The sequence below is a fragment of the Rhinopithecus bieti genome, unplaced genomic scaffold (genome assembly GCF_001698545.2).
Source record: "Rhinopithecus bieti isolate Rb0 unplaced genomic scaffold, ASM169854v2 scaffold_30846, whole genome shotgun sequence".
Lineage (NCBI taxonomy): Eukaryota > Metazoa > Chordata > Mammalia > Primates > Cercopithecidae > Rhinopithecus > Rhinopithecus bieti.
In genome coordinates, this window is record NW_016814438.1 from 2,897,545 (window position 1) to 2,922,219 (window position 24,675).

Sequence of the window (24,675 nt, forward strand, 5' to 3'; positions counted from 1 at the left end):
TTGGAAAATTTGGGAAGGTTTAAAGAGGTTCCTTATAGTTTTGGCTTTAGATGCTGGTTTTGGTCTCTGTAATGTGGAGGGGACATTTAACTAAAAGCTTCAGGCCGGGTGCTATGGCTCATACCTGTAATCCCAGCACTTTGGGAGGCTGAGGCGGGCAGATCACTTGAGGTCAGGAGTTCAAGAGTAGCCTGGCCAACATGGCGAAACCCTGTCTCTACTAAAAATACAAAAATTAGCCAAGCACCACGTGGTGGTTGTAATCCCAGCTACTCTCGAGGTTGAGGCAGGAGAATCACTTGAACCCAGGTGGCGGAGGTTGCAGTGAGCCAAGATTGTGCCACCACACTCCAGCTTGGGCGTCAGAGGGAGACTCCATCTCAAAATAATAAGTAAGTAAATAAAAAATAAAAAGTGGGAATCTGCAGGTACTATAATATATGTGGCTATAAGGTATTTTGTTACATTATGTAACTATCCATTTACATTGTGAAAGCTTGGGAAGTTACTTTAGGCCTTTCTGTTAACTAAATTACAGAAAGAAAAAAGTATCTGTTTATGTAGTTAAGACGTTGTTGTGTTCTCATTCATCAGGTAATTATTGAACATCTACCTACTTTCAGCATCTGCATGTGTGTGTGAATATTAAATATCACACCAAGACATTGTTCAGAGGAGACAGAATAGTGAGGTGAGATAAATGAGAATGTCTCTGTGGAAGATTAGACTGGAGCATGAACTTGAACTATGAGTAAGATTTGGATGGGATGGAAGTGGGTGGATGGGAATCACATTTGGAGATGATTAAATTCATAAAACTGGTAATATACGTGCATCTTCAAGTGACAGTGAGGAGGAGACTTTTAAGTGTGGCATGATAGGTTCCTGTTTGGGTGGAGTGAAAGGTAAGGTTTTAAAGTAAATTGGGACTGTTGTATGGATTGTCATGCTATGTGGGGTTTAAATTTTTTCTTGTAAGCAAGTGTTTGCGCAAGATCTTAATATAGTGTTTTAGAGGTGGGCATGTTGGCGTGTGCCTGTAGTCCTAACTACTCAGGAAGCTGAGGTGGGAGGATTGCTTGAGCCTAGGAGTTTGAGACTGGCGTGAGTCAACATAGTGAGATCTCGTCTCTAAAACCAAACCAAAACAAAACAAAATGGTATTTTGGGAAAATAATTGTCTGGAATGGCTTGGAGAATCTTATTAAGACTAGAGGCAGAGAAACCAATTAGGAAGGTTTCATAATGATTGAAAAATGAATGAAAGGGTAGCATATATTGAATATCTGCTATGTGTAATGCAGTGTGCTAGGTTTTCATATGTATTATATATTATCTTTCACAGCAACCTTAAGAGGTTGGTGTTAATAAGCCTCTGGTTTTCAAGACACTGAATTTCAGTGAAGTTAATTTTTTTTGCTCAAAGAGTCTGCTAACTTTTAGTGGGTATGCATTGATCTACTTCTTTCAAACAGGTACATGTTATATGGCAATACTGTACTTTAATTCCCTATTAATGAAAATCTGGGTTTCCATTTTTTAATTATTTTACTAGTAATGCTACGATAAATATTCTTACACATATCTTTGTACATAGTTTCTAGTACTGTATTTCTGTGGAAGAAATTCCTAGAAGTGGAACTGAGTTCCTGGATTAAAATGGCCTTTAAAACAAATGATATAGGAGGAAGTATCCTGAATGGGTAATGGATCATGATTGTCGTGACAGTTTTAGAATCTTAGTTAAAGGTACAGTGTACTTGGTACTACATGAAAAACGAATAGAGCATATCCCTGCCAAGTATAACATAAAGCCATGAAATACTAGAACGAAAGGCCCTAAAATAATTTAATTCCTTATTTTTATTGTTAAGGCTCTTGAAATCTAGAAAGTTTTTAGTGTTCCTGAAATAGAGCAGGGATTAGGATCTAGATACTCAGATTTTTCATTTACTATTCTAAGTGTAGTGTTTTCCTTTCCTAAAGTAAATTTAAGGAGAAAACAACATTTACATTTCTTTTCTTTCTTTTTTTGAGACGGAGTCTCACTTTGTCACCCAGGCTGGAGTGCAATGGCGCGATCTCAGCTCACTACAACCTCCACCTCCCCGGTTCAAGTGATTCTTGTGCCTCAGCCTCCTGAGTAGCTGGGACTACAGGCACGTGCCACCACACCCAGCTAATTTTTTTTTTTTTTTTTTTGAGAGGAAGTTTTGTTCTGTTGCCCAGGCTGGAGTGCAATGGCGTGATCTCAGCTCACTGCAACCTCTGCCTCCCAAGTTCAAGCAATTTTCTGCCTCAGCCTCCTGAGTAGCTGGGATTATAGGTACCTGCCACCACGCCCAGCTAATTTTTGTCTTTTTAGTAGAGATGGGGTTTCACCATCTTGGCCAGGCTGGTTTGAACTCCTGACCTCATGATCCACCTGCTTCGGCCTCCCAAAGTGCTGGGATTACGGGCGTGAGCCACCGCACCTGACCCTATTTTGTATTTTTAGTAGAGACAGGGTTTCACCATGTTGGCCAGGCTGGTCTTGAACTCCTGGTCTTGAGTAATCCACCTGCCTTGGCCTCCCAAATTGCTGGGATTACAGGCATGAGCCACTGCACTCAGCCCCACGTTTCTTTCCATTGTGTTTGTGTGTGTGTGTGCATGTGCGCACGCCTCACATGCTTGTAAGTGCTGTTTTCTGCCATTTTTACTTAATATTACCTCATAATGGGTTATGAAATTTTGATGGATTCCAAAAGTATTAAATGTTTAGTTACCCTTTCTTTTCCTCTGCTCCTTTCCTATTAACCAAGTAAAGTGATAAACAGGTACATTCTTATGTTTAGATGAGTTAAGATGGGAAAAGAAGATAAAATTTTATCTTTATTTAAAAGGAAAACATGATGAGTTACAAAAAAAAAAAAAGATTTCAGAAACAGAGATCTGGGGGATATATTCCACCCACTTTTTTTCCTATTTGTTTTACATTGGTAATCTAGAATTATATTTTGTTGGTAAGGTATGGTTTAATTACCCATTCCTTGTTGGGCATTTTGGCTTTTTTTCCAAATCTCAAAACATTTTAAATTCTCAATTACTTGTTGATAGTATTATAGAGGTACAATTGTTTTTGGATATTGGCTTTGTATCTGAAGGATGAAGGGAAAGGGTTATAATATATACCGAATATCTTGTTAAACTCCCTAATTAGCTCTAGTAGCTTTAGGATTTTCTCTTACAGATTGTCGTGTCTATGAAAAAAACTTTTTACTTCTCTCTTTTCAATTTTTATGCCTTTTGATTTTTTCTTTTTTTTTTTTTTTTTTGCCTTATGGTGTTGTCTAGGCCTTCAAACACCATTTTGAATAGAAGTGGTAAGAGTGCAATGAAATAAAATTAAATGCATAACAATGGTTTTTCTCTTCCTCTGCTTTCTGAGTTTGTATAAATTGATGAATTTTCTTTTACCAATATGAAATGTCCTTTATCTCCAGTAATAATACTGTCTCAAAGTCTGCTTCATCTAAAATTTACAGCTTCTCCAGCTTTCTTACAGTGTTTACATACTATATTTTTTCTTTTAACATAAATTTCCTTTATAACATACTTTCACCTTTTACTTTTAATGTAAATCTCTGTCTCTTAAATAGCATGTAGTTTCATGCTGCCCTTTTTTTTTTAAATTTATTCTTACAGTCTCTGCTTTTTAAGTAGGGTGTTTAGTCCATTAATATGTACAGTTATTTATATGGTTAGGTTTATATTTTTATCTTGCTGTTTTTTTTTTTCTTCCCTTTTTTGGCATTCTTTTGGATTGAGTGTTTTTTAGCCCATTAATCTTTGGTTCTTTAGCTGTATACCTTTGCATTCATTTTTTAGTGGTTCCTCTAGGGATTACAATATACACTGTTAACTTTTCATGGTGTTCCAAGAATTAATATTACAGAAATAAACTTTTATATTTGAGAACTATGAAACCAGACTTGGTAATTTTTGTAGGGTCTCGTCTCCTACAAGCAAGTTTTCCTTGTTTGTCACCCCACTTAGTGAAGTTCTGAATATAATGACAAAAACTCTAGGGCAAAAATCTTGGTGACTTATTTTGAATTAAAGCTATTCATCTTCATTCTCATCATATTTGTACCAAAATTCAACATCGCAGCCCTTGATAGCATGCAAGGGAGTTAGATAACAGGAAGCCAAAAGCTCTATTTAGATACTCTGCATATTTTCTTCAAAGTCTAGAATTTGTACATCCTTCAGAGTTGGATAACAAGAAGCAAAAAGGATCATTTACTCACTTTTATTTTGATTTAATCTGGTCCAGAGAAGGATTTCATGATCAGGTCCAGGTTGTCCTGAGAATTTTCTCAATGGACTACATAAGTCTCCTCAGTGAATTGCTTTGGCTAGCCTTAGCCTGCTTTTCTGACAAATTAGAAATCACATGTACCTAAAGTATTTTTTTCTAATTCTATATTTGTACTGTCAGTACTTTTAGAAATTTGTTTTCTTAAAATACCTTACCAAAGTTCTGAAAGTAGTTTCTAGCCTTAGTATCATAAATTGTCAGATGCATAAGAAAACTTGATAGTCTTTTCAGTATTCAGATAGAGGGTCAACTGACTATTGGTTTCCAGTTGTAACAACATAAACATCTGTTAAAACCTGTAACACCTATGAACAGTGATATGCTACATTATGGATCTCAGTGATACTCATTACTGGTTGTATAATCTTGATCAAGACCTTTAATTACAGAGGACAATTCAGGTAAAATGGAGATAATACCTGCAGTGCAAGTTTTTTTAATTAGGGGTAATGTACACAAATGCATAGTAGTACCTTGTACACAGTTGGTACTCAATAAATGGTTATTATATCTATGTGAAATCATAGAATGTCAGCACTAGAAAGGATGTTAGAAATTACCCAGATAGGGCCGGATGCAGTGGCTTACGCCTGTAATCCCAGCACTTTAGGAGGCCAAGGCGGGCAGATCACTTGAGGTCAGGAGCTCGAGACCAGCCTGGCCAACATGGTGAAACCCTGTCTCTACTAAAAATACAAAAATTCACTGGGGGTGGTGGCACACACCTCTAATTTCAGCTACTCAGGAAGATGAGGCAGGAGTATCACTTGAACCTGAGAGGCAGAGGTTGCAGCGAGCTAAGATTGTGCCACAGCACTCCAGCCTGGGCAACAAAGCTAGACTTTGTCTCAAAAGGAAAATAAATTACCCAGATAATGAAACCAGTTCAGAATGGTTAAGTGACTGTTACTGACCTCCCTCCCCTGCCACATAAGGGGGTAAGCTCTTTGAGAATAGGGATGTTTTATCTTTTATTTTGTGCTTTATAGAGCACAGTGATGGACTTTAGATACTTGCTTCATTAAGTACATTTCAGACATACTACAATGTCAGATAAATTATATTTTTATTTGATTTAAAATTATTGATAAACCTTTGAGAGTCACATAGCTCTAAGAATATACATTAGTGAAAATGTAATTTCAGGCTTGTCTAGTTATTAATAGAAATGAAGCAAGGAGTTTTAGAAATATATATTTCTAAATTTGTATATTCAATACTAGGAATGCTTTCAAGCAGGCATATTTAAGTTGTTTCTGTGTACAGTTTTTTAGCTATGTCATCATAGTCAAATGCTACTGCATGGTGAATTCCTTCCTTTTGCCATAACTGTTTTTTTTAGTCCTCATCTGTTTGCTGCTATGCACACTTACAAACATCTCAACCAGTGGACTTACTTTTAATTTTTTAATTTCCCTTTTGAGCATTTTTACCCATTAGAAGGATTGGTACTTCATGAGTTTTATTCTTTTGTAGAGGTCTTCTAAAGAACAGAGAGGAAAAAAAAAAAAAAGAATAGAGACGAAATTTACTTACATGTTTTTTAATAGAATAAAACTCATTTTATCTTGCAATTACCATATGGACCACTTTGTAAATCTAAGAAGCATTTGGGGATATTACTGGTCTTGTTTTACCTATATATTGAAGCATTTTGTTATTTCATCCAGGAAATTATTGTATTGGTACTCATCAAAACTATATTTACAAAAAAGGGGCTAAAATAAGAAAAATGTTGGAATTAGCTAGAGTAGAAGTTGACAAACTTTTTTGTGAAGGGTCAGTTAGAAAATGTTGTAGGCATTGTGGGCTACATATGATCTCTGTGGCATATTCTTCTTCTTTTTTTTTTTTTTTTTTTTTTTTTGGAAGGAGTCTCGCTCTGTCGCCCACGCTGGAGTGCAGTGGCGGAATCTCAGCTCACTGCAAGCTCCGCCTCCCGGGTTTACGCCATTCTCCTGCCTCAGCCTCCCAAGTAGCTGGGACTACAGGCGCTCGCCACCTCGCCCGGCTAATTTATTTTTTATTTTTTTTAGTAGAGACGGGGTTTCACCGGGTTAGCCAGAATGGTCTCGATCTCCTGACCTCGTGATCCGCCCGTCTCAGCCTCCCAAAGTGCTGGGATTACAGGCTTGAGCCACCGCGCCCGGCCAGCATATTCTTCTTAAACAACCTTTAAATATTCAAAAACCATTCTTAGCTCCCACATCATACAAAATAGGTTGTGGGACCAATTTGGCCTGTGGACCTTGGTTTGTCATTGCATTAACCTACAATTTTCATATTGCATTGCCCAAAATATTATGCCATCTTTTAAGTCATGTAAAAGGAGACTGGAGACACCATCTTTATGGTCTCTTTTTAGCTTCTATTGAACAGAATGTAAATTCATACTTTTAAATATTTTGGTCATAATGGCAAAGAGAAGAAAATTGACAGAGGAAGAAGTTTCACAATTACTAGACAAATCAGAAAATGAATACAAAAAGGTAAATTCTTTACTGATGACGATGGTAAAGTGGATCATATAAGCAAAAATACCTACTATGAATCTTCAAATAAGATCTCATCATCTGAGTTTTCTCAACTAAAACTTTGATGATTGAACAGTGTATTTTTAAGGATCAAGAGAAAATATGAGGCCGGGTGTGGTGGCTCATGCCTGTAATCCCTGCACTTTGGGAGGCCGAGATGGGTGGATCACTTGAGGTCAGGAGTTCCAGATTGGCCTGGCCAACATGGTGAAACCCTGTCTCCACCAAAAATTTGAAAATTAGCTGGGCGTAGTAGCACAGGCCTGTAATCCCAGCTACTCAGGAGGCTGAGGCATGAGAATTGCTTGAACCCAGGAGGTGGAGGTTGCAGTGAGCCCAGATCATCCCACTGCACTCTAGCCTGGGCAACAGAGCGAGACCCTGTCTCAAAAAAGAAAAGGAAAAAAGAAAAGAAAATATGGTATTCTACTCAGTCATTTAAGAGGAAGGAATTTCTCACAATATTTTGTCATGGACAAGTAGTGAAGGATGTGTTCTGCTGTTCTTTTATCTCTTATATTTGTGCTCCAAAATAGACTGGCTATGGTTTTATAAGTAGACAAATGCTGAAAGTAGGGGTGTGTACAAAAGTGATTGGAAGGAAATAGGTGTCAAAATGAAAAATCATTGGCTTGATTATTCTAAATAATGGTTATAAATCTAAAAATATTTTGCAAAATATAGATCAGAGGATAGCCATCCTTACTTCAACAAATTGTGAGCCATTAAAGGTTTTAAAACTTCAAGCTTTCAGGTATTATGTTTTGGCAATGTAGATGCCAAAAAAAAGAACAAGATACAACCAAAAGCTATAATTTATTAGATATCTGACTTATAACATTTATAAAATGGATGTGTTCCATAAGATGGATGTATTCCATGTTTATCCATGATGGGTGATGGGGCAGTTGTATTCATAGGACATAGCCCATTTCGGCTATATCTTAAAAACAAGGAAAATGTGGAATGACTATCTGGATTTGCTGTATTTAAATACTTAGAAAAAAATCTAATAATGTTTTCCACTATTTCCTGATTCTTCTCAACATTCTCTAAAATATGTGTGTGTGTGTGTAAAGGTTCCGTTAGATGCAAATAACAAATGATGATGACTGCTTTTCCTTATATACTGAGAGTAAAGAACTAGCTCCCTGTAGGATTTTTTTCCTCTGAGTTGTGTTTTGTCTTAGGCTCTTGATTTACATGGAGGAGGGATGCTTTGAGAAAGAGTCTTAAAAAAATTAGCTGCTGCATTTACTGTTACAGTGTTTTAAAGAACTTGATCTAATTTACATTTGTTTTTTATATTAAGACTAGGTCATATAATTTACTTGCTCTTCTGTTTTGTATTATGATTTATAATTTATTATTTTGCATTTATTTGATAATGATATGCTTTGATAATGATATGCTTTCTGGATTTTAGCATAATTCTAGATTTTAAATAAATCAAATGGTAGAGTAAGGAGCTCCAGAAAATCCAGTCTTCCATAAAAGCAACAACAACACTGTCAGAAGATCATAGCTCACTGTAGCCTTAATCTCCTAGGCCTAAGCGATCCTCCCACCTCAGCCTCCCTAGTAGCTAGGACCACAAGCATGCAGCACCTCGCCTGGCTAAGTTTTACATTTTTGTAGAGATGGGGTCTCCCCATGTTGCCCAGGCTGTTCTCAAACTTCTGGGCTCAATTGATCCTCCTGCCTCAGCCTCTGAAAGTATTGGGATTACAGGATATAAGCAGCTGTGTCTGACCCAGAATCAACTTTTTGGAACTCTGGTAACTCACCAAAAGTTTGTAGCAATCAGGGGAACACTTAAGAAAATACACTGAATCTCAGTAAGAACAGTGAGCTTTGTGGCATTTGCCTACCCTGGTCCCATCTGCTTCTCAGCTCAGTGGTAGCCTTGAAAATAACAGTCTCCATTCCTGGTACTGATACAGGGAGCGGGATAGACCTAATTCAGAAAGAATTGTAATTAACTTGTTCTCATCTATCTGGTGGCTTGCTAGAAGACTGTTTTTAAAAAAAGAGGTCTGCCTTTATGTCACCTAACATGGAACTCTTTTGATGGAAAAGTAACTACCTTGGGGGTGTTTGTTAAAAGTATTTACAGACATGTTTAGTTACTGTTGCCTGAGGCAAAGGAAAACAGTTGGAGCAAACCAAAACTAATCAGAAAGGTTGGGAATGAGATGCTTTGGGGAATAACGGCTTTGAAATTCTCTGACATATTCTTGGGAATCTTGAAGGGTACATGCATGCCCAGAGCTTTGTGCATGCTCAGGAAAGACCCGAGAAGACCCAGAGCTCTCTCGCTGGCTCACTTTAAGTCTCTGCACAAGCAGGAAGTGAAGACTAAGGTGGAGTTATAAACTGCCTGGGTTAATATTGAAGGCATGTCCCAACACGCAGAGCCCATGTGCAAAGACTGGCAGAATTTTTTGGTTGCGGAGGTTTAAGGAAATTTCTTTCTAATCACCAGCAGACTACTAACTAATGGAACAGAGAGTTCACTGGCCACACATGACAAAGAAACAGACTTTACAAAATTAGTTCAGATAAGTCATTAAATGAGGAAACAACTACAACAAACAGCAATGACAAACCCCTAGAAGGGGGAAACATCTGATTTATAGAGTTGTCACACTGTAATATTCGAAATGTCCAGTTTTCTACAAAAAATAATGAAACATACAAATAAACAAAGTAAGGCTCTTATACAGAAGAAATGAACAGAAACTGCCCCCAAGGAAGCACAAAGACTTTAAGTAAGCTGTCTTTATTATGCTCAAATTGCTAAAGGAAACCAGGAGAATGATACATCATCAAATAGAGACTATCAATATAGAAATTATAAAAAGGAACTAAACAGAGTTTATAGCTGAAAAGTACAGTAACTGAAAGGTTCACTAAAGGTTTAGATAGCAGAATTGAGTAGACAGAAGAATCAGTGATTTTGAAGGTAAATTAATTGAAATATCCAATTTGAAGAGCAGACCCTTAGAGACCTGTGAGACACTGTCAAGTGCACCAACATGCACACCAACACAGTGTAATGACAGTAACATAAGGAAAGGCGAGAGAGCTGGAAAGAACATTTGCTATGGTGTGAATGTTTGTGTTTTTTTATATGATGTCTTTTAAATTTATATGATGAAATCCTAACCCCCAAGGTATTGGGAGATAGGGACCTGGGTGGTGACTGGGTCATGGGAGTAGAGCCCTCATGAATGGGATTAGCACTCTTAGAGTAATAAGATCACTTGCCCTTCTACCATGTGAGAACACAGTGAGAAGGCAGTCTCTGTGAACCAGAAAATGGGCTTTCACCAGATAGCAAGTCTGTTGGTTCCTTGATCTTGGACTTCCCAACCTCCAGAACTGTGAGAAATAAATTTCTGTTGTTTATAAGATACCCAGTTTATGGTGTTTTGTTATAGCAGCCTGAAGAGACTAAAACAATATTTAAATAAATAATGCTCAGAAACTTCTCAAATTTGAGGAAAAACATTAACCACATTTAAGAAGCTCAAGAAACTCCAAGTAGGATAAGCTATACCAAGACACATGATAATCAAATTGTTAAAAGGCAAAGAGAGAATGTTGAAAGCATCAAGAGAAGTAACTCATCACATACAAGGATCCTTGATAAGATTAATAGCTGATTTCTCATCAGGGACTCCATAGTCTTCTAGAGGGTAGTGGATTGGCATATTCAGAGTTCTGAAAGGAAAAAAAAAAAGCCATCAACCAGGAATTATATATTCAGCAAAACTGTCTTTAGAGATGAAGGAGAAATACTTTCCCAGATAAACAAAAACTAAGTTATTGCTGGCAGACCTGCTCTATAAAAAATGCTAAAGGGAGGCTTCTCTATCTAATTATTTATTTTTTCCCACACTCTGTTACTATCTGTGTCTAGCTGCAGTAGTTTCAATACATTTTAGAATGACCGCTATTTTTCTGGTGGGAAACTTTTAGTTCTTTTATTCTTTGTTAATATGCTAAAATTAGCCTTTTGCATTTATCTAAAAGAGACAAACTTGGACATAAGAAAACTTTTTCATGTATATAAATCAGAGGTTCTTTACAAATTTACAAAGGAAATTGTGTGACTACAAGTTAAATTTGAAGTGTGTGGCATATGTTAATTTCTTGCAGGAGAAGGAAGCCAACATCCTTTTGGAGCCATGAATATTGTCCGAACTCCATCTGTTGCTCAGATTGGAATATCAGTGGAATTATTGGACAGTATGGCTCAGCAGACTCCTGTAGGTAATGCTGCTGTATCCTCAGTTGACTCATTCACTCAGGTAATGCAACACACATTTCATTCTTTACCTCCCTCCTCCACCGCTTTATTAAGGTATAATATACAAGTTAAAATCATATATAGCGTATGGTATACAATGTGATGTTTTTGATACATGTTTACATTTTGTTTTGTTTTGTTTTGTTTTGTTTTTGAGAGATAGAGTCTTGCTCTGTTGCCCAGGCTGGAGTGCAGAGGTGCAATCTCGGCTGACTGCCATCTCTGCCTCCTGGGTTCAAGCGATTCTCCCGCGTCAGTCTCCTGAGTAGCTGGGACTACAGGCACATACCACCACACCTGGCTAAGTGTGTTTTTTTGTATTTTTTTTTTTTAGTAGAGACAGGGTATTGCCATGTTGGCCAGGCTGGTCTTGAACTCCAGACCTCAGGTGATCTGCCTGCCTCGGCCTCCCAAAGTGCTGGGAATACAGGTGTGAGCCACCACACCTGGCCTATATTTTGAAATAAAATCAAGCTACTTAACATGTCTGTTACCTCACACAGTCATTTTTTTGTAGAGAACACTTAAGATCTAATCTCTTAGCAAATTACAAGTATACAATACGTTATTAGTAACTGTACTCTCCATGCTGTACAATAAACTTTCAGAATTTATTCATCCTGTTGAGCTGAAACTTTGTGCCCTTTGACCAACATGTCCTCATTTTCCTTTCCCCTCCACTCTTCAACCCCTGGCAACCACCATTCTACTCTCTGCTTCTGTAAGTTCAACTTTTAGATTCCACATATAAGTGAGATCATGCTATTTGTCTTTCTGTTCTTGACTTATTAGCCTGTTGTCAAGAAGAAAAATTGATGATGTAGCAGAGCAGGGAGAATTACTAAAGCAGTGTCCTTGAGTAGAAAATAGCAGCATATATGGAGGTGTTCACTTTAGACGGGATAATGGATATATGGGTACAGATTCAGATATGGTAGATGTGGTGATGAGAACTTGTGCAGGCTGTCTCCTGATTTCTTCTTCTTGCTTAGTGAAGTAGAAAGGAAGATCATCAGCTAAGATTGAGGTAGTAGAAATTGAAATAAAAAAAGACTGTTAAATGAGTCTTCTAGTAGAGGAGGAGTGAATGGATTAGGGAAACCATATGTGTTTGCCTGGCAGTACCAGAGGAGCACTTTTGAAGGTTGTGGTTGTGAATTTAAAGGTAGATTTGTCACATCTTTGAAAATGGACTAAATTGAGAATGACAGACTCTGGGTCTCAAAAATGTTTTTTTCCCCATAATTTTACAAATAAACTGCTGTGCTGAAAACAAACTATAAAACAATCATAGTATCCTGTGTAGACAATATTTAAAAAGTGTCTGGAAAATACACATTAAAATGTTATCCCTGGAGAAGGGTAAGAAGACTTTTTTATTGTACATGTTTATAAATTATTTGAGTTTTAAAATAAAACTATAGTTTTAATTAAATGTATTATGAAGTATTTTAAATACAGAGAAAACAGAGTGATGTATATATTCCACAAATAGTTATCATGTAACTACTCTGTGCCAGGCATGCCTTTTTTTTTTTGAGACAGAGTCTCACTCTGTCACCCACCCAGGCTGGAATGCAGTGGCGCGATCTTGGCTTATTGCAAGCTCCGCCTCCCAGGTTCACGCCATTCTCCTGCCTCAGCTGCCGAGATAGCTGGGACTACAGGTGCCGGCCACCACGCCTGGCTAATTTTTTTTGTATTTTTTAGTAGAGATGGGGTTTCACTGTGTTAGTCAGGATGGTCTTGATCTCCTGACCTTGTGATCCACCCGCTTTGGCCTCCTAAAGTGCTGGGATTACAGGCGTGAGCCACTGTGCCTGGTCTGTACCAGGCATTTCTAAGCACACATAGATACAAATACGTCCACAAAATAGAGTAATACCTGTCTTTACAGAGCTCTCTTTATAGTGGGGTATACATTAAGAATTCCATTGTCTTCTCCCTGGATTTAACTGTTATATTTTTGTCTTATTTGCCACTAATTTTTAAAAAAGAAATTAAGACATTATAGGTATAGCCCACTGCTGCCTGCTTCTCTTGCTTTTACCTAACATTTTATATCTTTCCTATTCATATTTTAGTACTTAAAACATTCCTGTATATCCACAAAATATATATAGTACTATCTGTATGTGTTTAAACATGTTTCTAATTTAATTACTTAGTTACTCCAAAGTTTTAGGAGTATTACATGTATTTGGTTTAAATAGTCAAGTAGTTGTTTTTTTTTTTTTAATTTAAGTTCTAGGGTACATGTGCACAACGTGCAGGTTTGTTACATAGGTATACATGTCCCACGTTGGTTTGCTGCACCCGTTGACTCGTCATTTACATTGGGCATTTCTCCTAACGCTATATCCCTCCCCTTGCCCCCTACCCCACGACAGGCCCCCCACTGCATGTGTGATGCTCCCCGCCCTGTGTCCAAGTGTTCTTATTGTTCAATTCCCACCTATGAGTGAGAACATGTGGAGTTTGGTTTTCTGTCCTTTTGATAGTTTGCTCAGAATGATGGTTTCCAGCTTCATCCAAGTCCCTGCAAAGGACATGAACTCATCCTTTTTTATGGCTACATAGTATTCCATGGTGTGTATGTGCCACATTTTCTTAATCCAGTCTATCATTGATGGACATTTGGGTTTGTTCCAAGTCTTTGCTATTGTGAATAGTGCCGCATTAAACATACGTGTGCATGTGTCTTTATAGCAGCATGATTTATAATCCTTTGGGTATATACTCAGTAATGGGATGGCTGGGTCAAATGGTATTTCTAGTTCTAGATCCTTGAGGAATCGCCACACTGTCCTCCACAATGGTTGGACTAGTTTATACGCCCACCAACAGTGTAAAAACATTCCTATTTCTCCACATCCTCTCCAGCATCTTGTTTCCTGACTTTTTAATGATCACCATTCTAACTGGTGTGAGATGGTATCTCATTGTGGTTTTGATTTGCATTTCTCTGATGGCCAGTGATGATGAGCATTTTTTCCTGCGTCTGTTGGCTGCATAAATGTCTTCTTTTGAGAATTGTCTGTTCATATCCTTTGCCCACTTTTTTATGGGGTTGTTTGATTTTTTTCTTGTAAATTTGTTTAAGTTCTATGTAGATTCTGGATATTAGTCAAATGGTTTTTTTGAGACGGAGTTTCACTCTGTTGCCTAGGCTGTAGTGCAATGGTGCGGTCTCGGCTCCTGCAACCTCTGCCTCCCGGGTTCAAGTGATTCTCCTGTCTCAGCCTCCCGAGCAGCTGGGATTACAGGCGTGTGCCACCAGGCCTGGCTAATTTTTGTATTTTTAGTAGAGATGGGATTTCACCATGTTGGTCAGGCTGGTCTCAAACTCCTGACCTCTTGATCCACCCACCTTGGCCTCCCAAAGTGTTGGGATTACAGGCGTGAGCCACTGCACCCGGCCTCAAATAGTTTTATATGTGAAATAGCTGTCCTCTGTTATGACTCTTACATTGTGCTTCTATTCTGCTTCTTAGAAGCTATGATCTTCAACTGCCCTCCCTTTTTTAACCTATTTTTTCTAGTGTCTGTTATTTCCATGTATCAGAAAAAACCTTGCTTAATCTATCAGTTTTTCTGTTATAGATGTTTTCTATTTATTTACTAATACAAGACATGATGAAACTCTCACTTCCCTGCTTCCCAACATGTACACACTTCTTTTCTCCCCACCTTATCAGTATACATTTTTGTTAAATCAGTATTAAAAGTTTATTATGAGAAGGTAAATATTTTTCAGAACTGAGCTATGTGTGGTACAACGATTAAATTTCTTGTATAACTTTTCATTTTTCCTCATTTTTCATTTTCCTCTTTTTTTTCCTTTGCATAGATTTCTGTTTCCACTTCTAATTTATGCTCAAACTCTACTAAGTGTAAATTCACATTCGATTTATTTAAACATAGCAGTTTCAGATTGGTCTTGGAAACATTCCACTTGGAATTCTCTTTTTTTTTTTTTGAGACAAGGTCTCACTCTGTCGACTAGGCTGGAGTGCAGTGGTACGATCACAGCTCACTCACCGCAGCCTCAAACTCCTGGGTTCAAGCAATCTTCCCACGAGTAGCTGGGACTACAGGCAAGCATCACCAAACCCACAGTTAATTTTTTGTAGAGATGGGGCCTCATTATGTTGCCCAGGCTTGTCCTTTCTTTTTTGTTCTACTGTTGACTGACTATTCTCTGGACCTGTCGAATAGCCATAGACAAGGTATTATTTCCTTTCACCATTACTACAGAAATTCTTTTTGTTTCTCTTTTGTGTTGAATCCTTTGTTTTCTGGTTCCTCTGTTTTTTCCTTCTTGTTGATTTGTTCTTTTGTTTGTTTTAAAAATGAATATAAATAGTATTATTCTGTACAACTTGCTGTTCACTCAACATTATTTTAAAGATTTATCTATGTTGATATATGGAACAGACTTTGTTTTGATTGCTTCGTAGTGTGCCATTGTATAAATGAGCCACAGTTTTTTTCATTTCCTTTTCCATATATTCTCACTAACATTTATCAGACCTTTAAAATTTTGCCAAACTGATGAGTGAAAATTAGAATATCATATTTAGTTTGTATTTCTTGATTACTGGTGATATTGAGCATCTTTGCACACTTTTGGACTGTGTTTGTGCTTCCTTTTATAGGAATTGACTTTATATATTTTGTCCAATTTTCTGTTGTATTGCTTTTGGCACTTTTTAAATTTAGTCTTTTGGGAAAAGAACTTAAGATGCCTTTATGTGTTCTGGACAATAATCCTTTGTAAATACATTGCATTTTTCTCCTTCTAGCATGGTGCGTGTCTTTTAATATTGCTTATAGTGACTTTTACATACAGATATACTATATTTGTATATAGATAAATGTATTGTTTCTTTTATGATTTGTGGGTTTGTGAGTTTTTTAATGTTTGAGAAATCCTTTTCTACCCTGATATGTAAAGATAGAAAGATGTTCTCTTCTCTGTCTCTCTCCCCCCCTTTTGTGTATGTCTGTGTGTATGTGTGTGTGGATGTATGTGTGTGTGTGTGTGTAGAGATGGGGGTCTTGCTATGTTGCCCAGGCTGGTCTTGAACTCCTAGCCTCAAGCAGAGCCTAAGATGTTCTCTTATAGTTCTTAAAGCCTTAGGTTTACTTTTTGAATATGTTTGTGTGCAGTATGGTAAGGGAATTAAGTTTATTTTTCCCCTTATGGAAAGTTAGTCCTAGCCCCATTAATTGAGTAATTAGTCCTTTTTTTTTTTTTTTTTTTTTTTTTTTTTACCATGAGTAATAGCATCTTTGTCATATATGCTTAGGTTTATTTCTTGGCTCTGTCTTTTATTCCAATTAGTTTATTTGCCTGTCTCTTTGCCAGTAGGGCAAGTTCCTCCTCATAGTCATCAAAATAGGTATAGGTATTCTTCATAATAATTGTATCAGCTTGTTGAGTTTCATGAAATAGTATTAGCTTGTCAAGTTTCATGACGAACCTTGTTGGAATTTTGTTAGTAATAACATTGGATATATAAGTTTAATTTTGGGAGAATTGGCCAGCCACTTTTACCACATTGTCTTCCCATTTGTGACATGTTATATCTTTCCATTGAACATGGTATATCTTTCCATTGAATATGGTATATATAGGTCCTTTTGTTTTCTTTTCTGTCAGTAGTCTTTGTATTTTCCACAAAAATCTTATTAGTTTGTCTTAGCATTTTTTTCTAAGTATTGGAGAAAAGCTTTGTTTATATTCTGAATGGAATCTTTTAAAGTTACACTTAAAATTATTGTCACTGGTGTGGAGGACTGCTCCTGATTTTTTTTTTTTTTCCTAATATTGATCTTTTAGTTGTGACTTGAGTCTGGGCACAGTGGCACATGCCTGTAACTCCAGCTCTTTGGGAGGCTGAGTTGAGAGGATTGCTTGAGCCTAGAATTTTGAGACCAGCCTGGATAACACAGTGAGACCCTGTCTTTATAAAAAGATAAAAAATTACCCAGGCATGGTGGTGCATGCTTATAGTCTCAGCTACTTGGGAGGCTGAGGCAGAAGGATCACTTGAGCCTGGGAGGTCAAGGCTGCAGTGAGCCATGATTGTGCCACTGCATTCCAGCCTGGTGACAGAGTGGGATCTTCTCTCAAAAAATCAGGTGCCGTCACAGTAGAGTCTCTTGGATTATACTGCCTTCATATTATTAAACAACCAAATGAAAAAACCTAATAAGACCACTTCTCTTGTGTAGAGAAGGGATAGCATGGCTGATTTTGTATTTTTGAGAAAGTGATGCTGGAAAGATTATTTTTGAGTGAGTAAAAGGTAGTATTGCCTTCAGAAGTTCAGTTACTTTTAGGGTTAGTGCTTAAGCCCATTTGATTCTCAGGAAATATGAATCCATTTACTTCTAGCTTCTACCAAGGAGACTTGGAGTATGTTAGTGAATTTGATCATTTTATAGTCAAGGAAAAGAAACAGATTAGGAAACAGAGGAAACAGAATAGTGCTGCCTTCATCTTCTTTCCAGCAATGGAAATAACCAGTTGCTACTTTATAATATGAAAACTTTTATCTTTCTGGCAGGTAAAAGACTTCTTAGAGATGGTTACTATTTTATATGAGAAAATAGGTTGATTTGAGGAGAGACAGTTGAGGAGGGACATAGTGGATGCAGACGTGGAGATGAAAGAAAATATTTTGAAGAAAAAAATTTTTTTTCCCCAAAGTGAGTAGCATTGTCACAATGTCATTGTATGTATGATTACTCTTAACATTCTTTTTTATTCATTTATTTAATTTTTTTTTTTGAGACAGGGCCTTGCTATGTTGCACAGGCTGGTCTCGAACGCCTGGCCTCAAGTGATTCTCCTGCCTCAGCCTCCCAAAGTTTTGGGATTACAGGCATGAGCCACTGCACCCAGCCAGCTTTCAGCATTAGACTGTCTTAGAACTGACACTCCTTATAAACAAGTTAATGTGAGAACATTTTTAATTTAAAAATATTGAGTTCTAAATGAAGTATTTAGTACAATCCATTAATCTATTATTAACTTTTCAGTTCACACAAAAGATGTTGGACAATTTCTACAATTTTGCTTCATCATTTGCTGTCTCTCAGGCCCAGATGACACCAAGCCCATCTGAAATGTTCATTCCAGCAAATGTGGTTCTGAAATGGTATGAGGTATTTTCTGTCTCTAATATTAAGGCTTTTTGTAACTGAATATCTATTTTGCCTGTGAATATATTCCTTTTTTGACATTTAAACATACTCTTTTATTGTGAACATCAGCACTGCATGCCATTGAAGTATGTACTATAGAGATGTGATGAGAAACAGTTCTTACCCTAAATATTTTGTTATGAATTTATAAAGACAGGAAAATATAATTGCCTATGTTTTAGGGACCACTATTAAAGCTTATAAATATTTGCATATTTTCACTGAGAAGTACCATCTATGAGACTTGAAATATCAATCAAAACATTTTTTCTGCTGTTTTGAAGATCTTGATCTGTAGTAAACATGTACCTTTAGGGTACAAGAGTAGTTTATACTGCACCCTGAACATGAATGGCTAATGAATCTATTTTCCAACTTTCCTGTGTTTTATAGATATTTCTTTTCACTTTGAGTATCCTAGTGATGGGAGGATGCCTAGGAAGAGTTTGTTGAGAAGTGGTACCATGGTGTAGCATGGACAGCATTGGAATGCACTAGGTTTGAATTTTGGCATAATGTAGCTATGTGACCCTGAGCAAATTTCTCTCATCTGCTCATGTATGGAATGAGGAAATAGGAGTTCAATTTGATTTTTTTCCTTAGGTCCCTTCTAGCTCTTAAATTTGCAGAAGATAAACAATTACTAAAATTTCTTATGATTTGTGCTCTCTGATAAAAGCTAATCAAAACTGCTCTGATATTTAAATTCTTATGCTTGCCATCTTTTTATAAGAATAATTACATTTCCAGATTACCTATTTAGTTTTTTTATAGCTTTTTAGAAATGACATGTAAAACTGTTTTGGATAAGTCATTTGACAGTTAATGAAAGATCCTATTTTAATTTTCTTGTGAATGTAAATATATGTGTTTTCTTTTCTAGGTATGAAAACTTTCAAAGACGACTAGCACAGAACCCTCTCTTTTGGAAAACATAATTTGAATAAAATAATTTTTATGGATTCTAAATTTTGTCATGTTTTGAAGTGATAAACTGACTCTATCTGAGAAAGTATGAAGTCAAAGATCATGAAACCTAAGGACAATCTGCCGTTACGTGGGCTGACAGCCTAATAAAAACCTTTATTTAAAAATTAAAAACAGGAATAATGAAGAATATGTTCATCATAAAGGACTTTTATTCCCCCTTAAGACTTTAAAACTACGTATTTCAGGGGCAAAACATTTTGTTTTGGCTAATGATTCATTTTATTTACTTAAAATAAAGCTTATATCCAACAGTAGTGTGCCAAGTACCATTGCATGTGTAATTCATTTATTGAAAACAGTGGTTTGCTAGAGTAGTTAACTTTTCAATTACCTATCTCAAAATTTGGGAGACTTGAAAACATATGAAATATACATTTTAAATATGGAAAATTATTTTCAGAGATTATTTCCTAAGATTGTCAGTTTTTCCAATTAATACAGGTTGGCTGTCACTTTTTATATCTGCAGATTCATATGTGTTTAATAAAATTGCCATACTGGTGAGCTTTTATTTAATACTGATTGGTAGGCATTTATGTGTAGAATATAGGATTCTTCTTGTTAATGGATGGTTAGTAGTTCATTTTTTGTTGATTACAACAATACCCAAAACTGGGTAATTTATTGACTTAATTTTTTTTTTTTTTAGATGAGGTTTTGCTCTCTTGTCCCAACTGGAGTGCAGTGGCGTGATCACAGCTTATTCCAGCCATGACCTCCTGGGCTCAAGTGCTCATCCTGCTTCAGCTTTCCATGTAGCTGGGACCGCAGATGTGCACCCCCACACCCAGCTAATTTTTTTGATGTTTTTTGTAGAGACACGGTCTTACTGTGTTGCCCAGACTAGGCTCGAACTCCTGGGCTCAAGCAGTCCTCCCACTTCAGCCTCCCAAAGTGCTGGGTTGGTAATTGATAAAGAAAAGGATTTTTTTTTTTCCTACAATGATAGAGACTGAGAATTCCAAGGCCAAGGAGCTGCAGCTGGTGAGAGCCTTCTTGCTGGTGGGGAAGAGACTCTGAAGAGTCATTAGGCAGTGCTACGTATCACACCGTGAGGGGGCTGAGCATGCTTTTGTGCCAGCTCAGGTCATTCTTCCTCTTCTTATAAAGCCACCAGTTCCCCTCCTGTGATGATAACTTATTAACCTATGGGCAGAGCCCTCATGATCTAATCACCTCTTAAAGGCCCCACTTCTCGGTACTGCCACATTGGGGTTAAAATTTCAACGTAAGTTTTGGGAGCGACAAATATTCAAACCATAGCAATTTGTTGAATCATGAGACTTGGCAATGGCTACACAAGTGTTTAATACTCTGCACAGAAAACATCAGCTAATTGCAATATAATTTCCAGAAGCAAAATGATTGTTCATGTACCACAACTTGTATCTAGGACCTAGATTGCCAAACCCAAGCTGAAAAAACGTCCTGAAGTTCAACTGTGCCTATTTTACAGAGTCAGGTAGCCTCTTCCCAGTGATTTTTGTAGTGATACAACAGGAAGTATTACGTAAACACAAACTATTCCTTGGTTTGCTAAGAAATAAAAAGAATATATGATTATTCATGATAATCTTGGGTAGTGAATTTAAACTAGTTTCTTGGGCTTCCAGAGCAGATGATGGGAGTGAAATTTTGGGCCACATTTTCTAGTGTATGACTTTTAGAATAGTATCTTGCACAGTATGCATAAGGAGTCATCACTTCTGGGAGCTTTCCTGAGTAGCCTATACCTGCCTCATTTTGGAAGTTTCTGGTTATTCTCGGAGACACGTGATATGCTGGAAAGAAAAGGGCTTTAAATATCTGAACATCTAACAATTATTCTATATATGTAAGGTAGGTTTGTGTACAGGAGGCAGGTAAAAACCTGGTGTTGACATAAGTAATGACTAATGGGTTACAGAAGATACTAGGAATATAAATATTTATCACAACAGGGGTGAGCCAAGAATTATTTCCTTGAAGTGGACATAGTCTCAGAGGAGTTAAATGGTTCCTACAGAGAAGTCTGGAAAATCTGGAGAAAATTGACTAGTACAGTGAGGATAGCTCCAGCACTTGTCCCCTGCCTTGGTGAGCTTGATTCTGTCTGCTGACAGTGCTGTAATGATTGTAGCAGAAGTATGTTTGTTTAAGATAAAGATCCAGTTTTTACAAGAATGAAGACTGAGGTTAATGATAAGAAGAAAATTGAAATATCGAAAGGGACCTGTAGGAATTAATTGGCCTCCTCAAGAATTTAAAGTAAAAACATTTTATATATATATATAAATTATGGTGGAATTTGAAAGATTCAGGGAGTAGCTATGGTTTGAGAAAACTACTCAAAAGTCTTGCATTTCTTAAGGTGGCCAAAAAGACACCATAAAGAATTAAGTATAAAATGATAAATGTGAGAGAATATTGAGAAACCTTTAGGCAATCTCTAGGGAGTACCAAATTGTATAAGCAGAAGAGGGAAAGTAGCAAAGGTATCAGAAAATGAATCTTCCTTGTTGCCTTGTAGCCTTCCTTGTTGCCATGCTGTCTCCTTTGTATTGTCATTTGTTTGATTTGAGGGACTTGATTAGTAGTCTTCCACCAAAGATGTTGGCTTCTGGAGGATTCCTAAGAATCACTGGTTTAAGGTCTCCTGATGGAGTGGTTGTCTAGCTGTCTGGAGAAGGTACTTGTCATTTAGTTGGGAAACATAAACCCAGTGATCATCATCTTGGAGTTTACTGCCATGCTAGTTGTTATAGTATCTGCTAAGCTAACTTTTCACTGAGGCCAGTTTTTCCCTGATGTCTCTTCCAGAATACTAAGTTTGCTGATAGTTGAGGATGTTGCAGAAAATGATGTTTTTCTAGATTAGAGAAGAGTGGAATCCACTATTGAGGAACAATACAATTTATAAAAAATGATTATGAGAGTACAACATATTATGGACATCATACAGTGACAGTTCTCTTGGTCTGTAATCTCAGAAAGTGTATCTTTTTGTAGACAGTTATTGTGTTGGTCTTTACACGAGCATGAGTATATTTCTTTTTACCTGAAATGAAACACTGAAACATTTTTATCAACAAATTTTACCTGTGCATAATTAACGTGAGAGAGCTAATCTCTTGATTTGTTAAGTTTTCATTTTTTCTTTTAAGTTTGATTTTTTTTTTAAAAAAAAACCTCTTAAAATGGTTTGGGATTGATTAAAATTTGTAGAGTGCCAAACAAACCTAATTTTTCCTATTGTCTTTTCTTCCATAATGTGAAGGAAACCTGAAGAGTTCAGGCATAAAAGACATCTTCATAGTCTTACTATGCCTGAATTTGGAAAAGGTGAAAATTACAGAGTTTTCAGAGGAGACAAGATACGAATATTAGTCAAAAATATATAAAGGGAGCTGGGCACAGTGGGTCACACCTGTAATCCCAGGACTTTGGGAGGCCGAGGTGGGCGGATAACTTGAGGCCGGGAGTTCAAGAGCAGCCCAGCCAACATGGCAAAACCCCATCTTTACTAAAAATATAAAAATTAGTCGGGCATGGTGGCGCATGCTTGTAATCCCAGCTACTCAGGAGGCTGAGGCAGGAGAATCAGAATTGCTTGAATCTGGGGGGCGAAGATTGTAGTAAGCCAAGATCACACCACTGCACTCTGGCCTCGGCAACAGAGTGAGGCTCTGTCTCAAAACCTCTGTCTAAAAAAAAAAAAAAAAAAAAAAAATATATATATATATCTATCTACTATACATAGTTAGGATAGAGAGAGAGAGAGAGAGAGAGAGACAGAGAGAGACAGAGAGATCTCCAAAGACAAGAAATGGTCTCAGTTGATATATATTCAGCATACTAGTGAAAATAGTACTATTTACCATTTGTGTCCAGTGGATCCATTTTAAAAAATGCTTTTAAGCTACTTTTTGAATAATTTACTGAAGAATAAAGAGATATAATCTTATTAGTAATTTTAAATAATGAGAAGCATACATCATGTTATTTTCATAGTTTTGATAATATATGGACCTGAGATGAGCAATATCTTAATGTAACTACTCATCAGCTGTCATACATGAACCTGGAACATATTAATCTTGTACATGCTCATTCTAGGTTTCAAATACATCTCTAATATCTTCTACCTTATCATGACTTTCTATCCTTCTTATACTTGCAACATCAACATGTAATACTTGAAGAATTAGTTGAAAATTGACAACTCATAATTTTGTAGAATGGAGGACAGCTGTCTTCTTAGCTCCACAGTTGTAAATCCTTTTTATTTTAGATTTATAGCCAGCAATGACATGTTCAAAGATTTTTTATTTCTGTATATTCTATATTTTTTCATCACTTTTATATACACATCTATTTTCAGAATTTGTCTGCTTTTTTTGCTGGGCGTGGTGGCTCATACCTATAATCCCAGCACTTTGGGAGGCCAAGGCAGCTGGATCACTTCAGGTCAGGAGTTCGAAACCAGCCCGGTTAACATGTTGAAACCCCATCTCTACTAAAAATGCAAAAAAATTAGCTGGGCATGGTGGCGCATGTCTGTAATTCCAGCTACTTGGGAAGCTGAGGTAGGAGAATTGCTTGAACCCAGGAGGCGGAGGCTGCAGTGAGCCAAGGCTACTGCACTCCAGCGTCGGTGACAGAATGAGACTCTGTCTCAAAAAAAAAATAATAATAATTTAACTTTTAAAAGAGTTATTGACATATAATTCACATTCCATACAGTTAACCCATTTAAAGAGCCAGGTGCAGTGGTGCACAGCTGTAATCTCAGCTACTCTGGAGCCTGAAGTGAGAGGATTGCTTGAGCCCAGGAATTCAAGACCAGCCTGGGCAACATAGCAGAGACCTTGTCTCAACTGAATGAATGAATGCTTTTTAGTTTAGTCTCAGGGTTGTGCAAATGTCATCACAATCTAATTTTTGTTCCCCCAAAAGGAGCCTCTTACCCATTAGTAGTTAATCCCCATCTCCCAATTTCTAATATCCCTAAGCCACCACTAATCTACTTTTTGTCTCTGGATTTGCCTTTTCTGGATATTTTATATAAATGGAATCATATAGAGTAGTCTTTTGTGACTGGCTTCCTTCACTTAGCATGTTTTCAAGATTCTTCCATGTCACAGCATGTATCTTTACTTCATTTCTTTTTATCTTTTTTCTTTTAAAAATTTTTTTTTTTTTTGAGATGGAGTCTCGCTCTGCCGCCCAGGCTGGAGTGCAGTGGCCGGATCTCAGCTCGCTGCAAGCTCCGCCTCCTG

General features: G+C 37.0%; 1 protein-coding gene across 3 annotated transcripts in view; it reads left to right on the top strand.

Annotated features, from left to right (window-relative positions):
• The window catches only part of HIKESHI (heat shock protein nuclear import factor hikeshi), a 39,294-nt gene extending 19,611 nt beyond the window's left edge, over positions 1-19,683 (top strand). Inside the window, exons 3-5 of one of the 3 annotated variants that reach the window (XM_017850860.1) lie at positions 11,062-11,213; positions 18,263-18,381; positions 19,311-19,683. In XM_017850860.1, coding sequence (XP_017706349.1) covers positions 11,062-11,213; positions 18,263-18,381; positions 19,311-19,365 — 326 coding nt within the window. In that variant the 3' untranslated portion in view covers positions 19,366-19,683. The remainder of the gene's footprint in view (positions 1-11,061; positions 11,214-18,262; positions 18,382-19,310) is intronic. The other 2 variants (XM_017850861.1, XM_017850862.1) reach the window with 2 other exon arrangements.
• Positions 19,684-24,675: the final 4,992 nt, after the last annotated feature.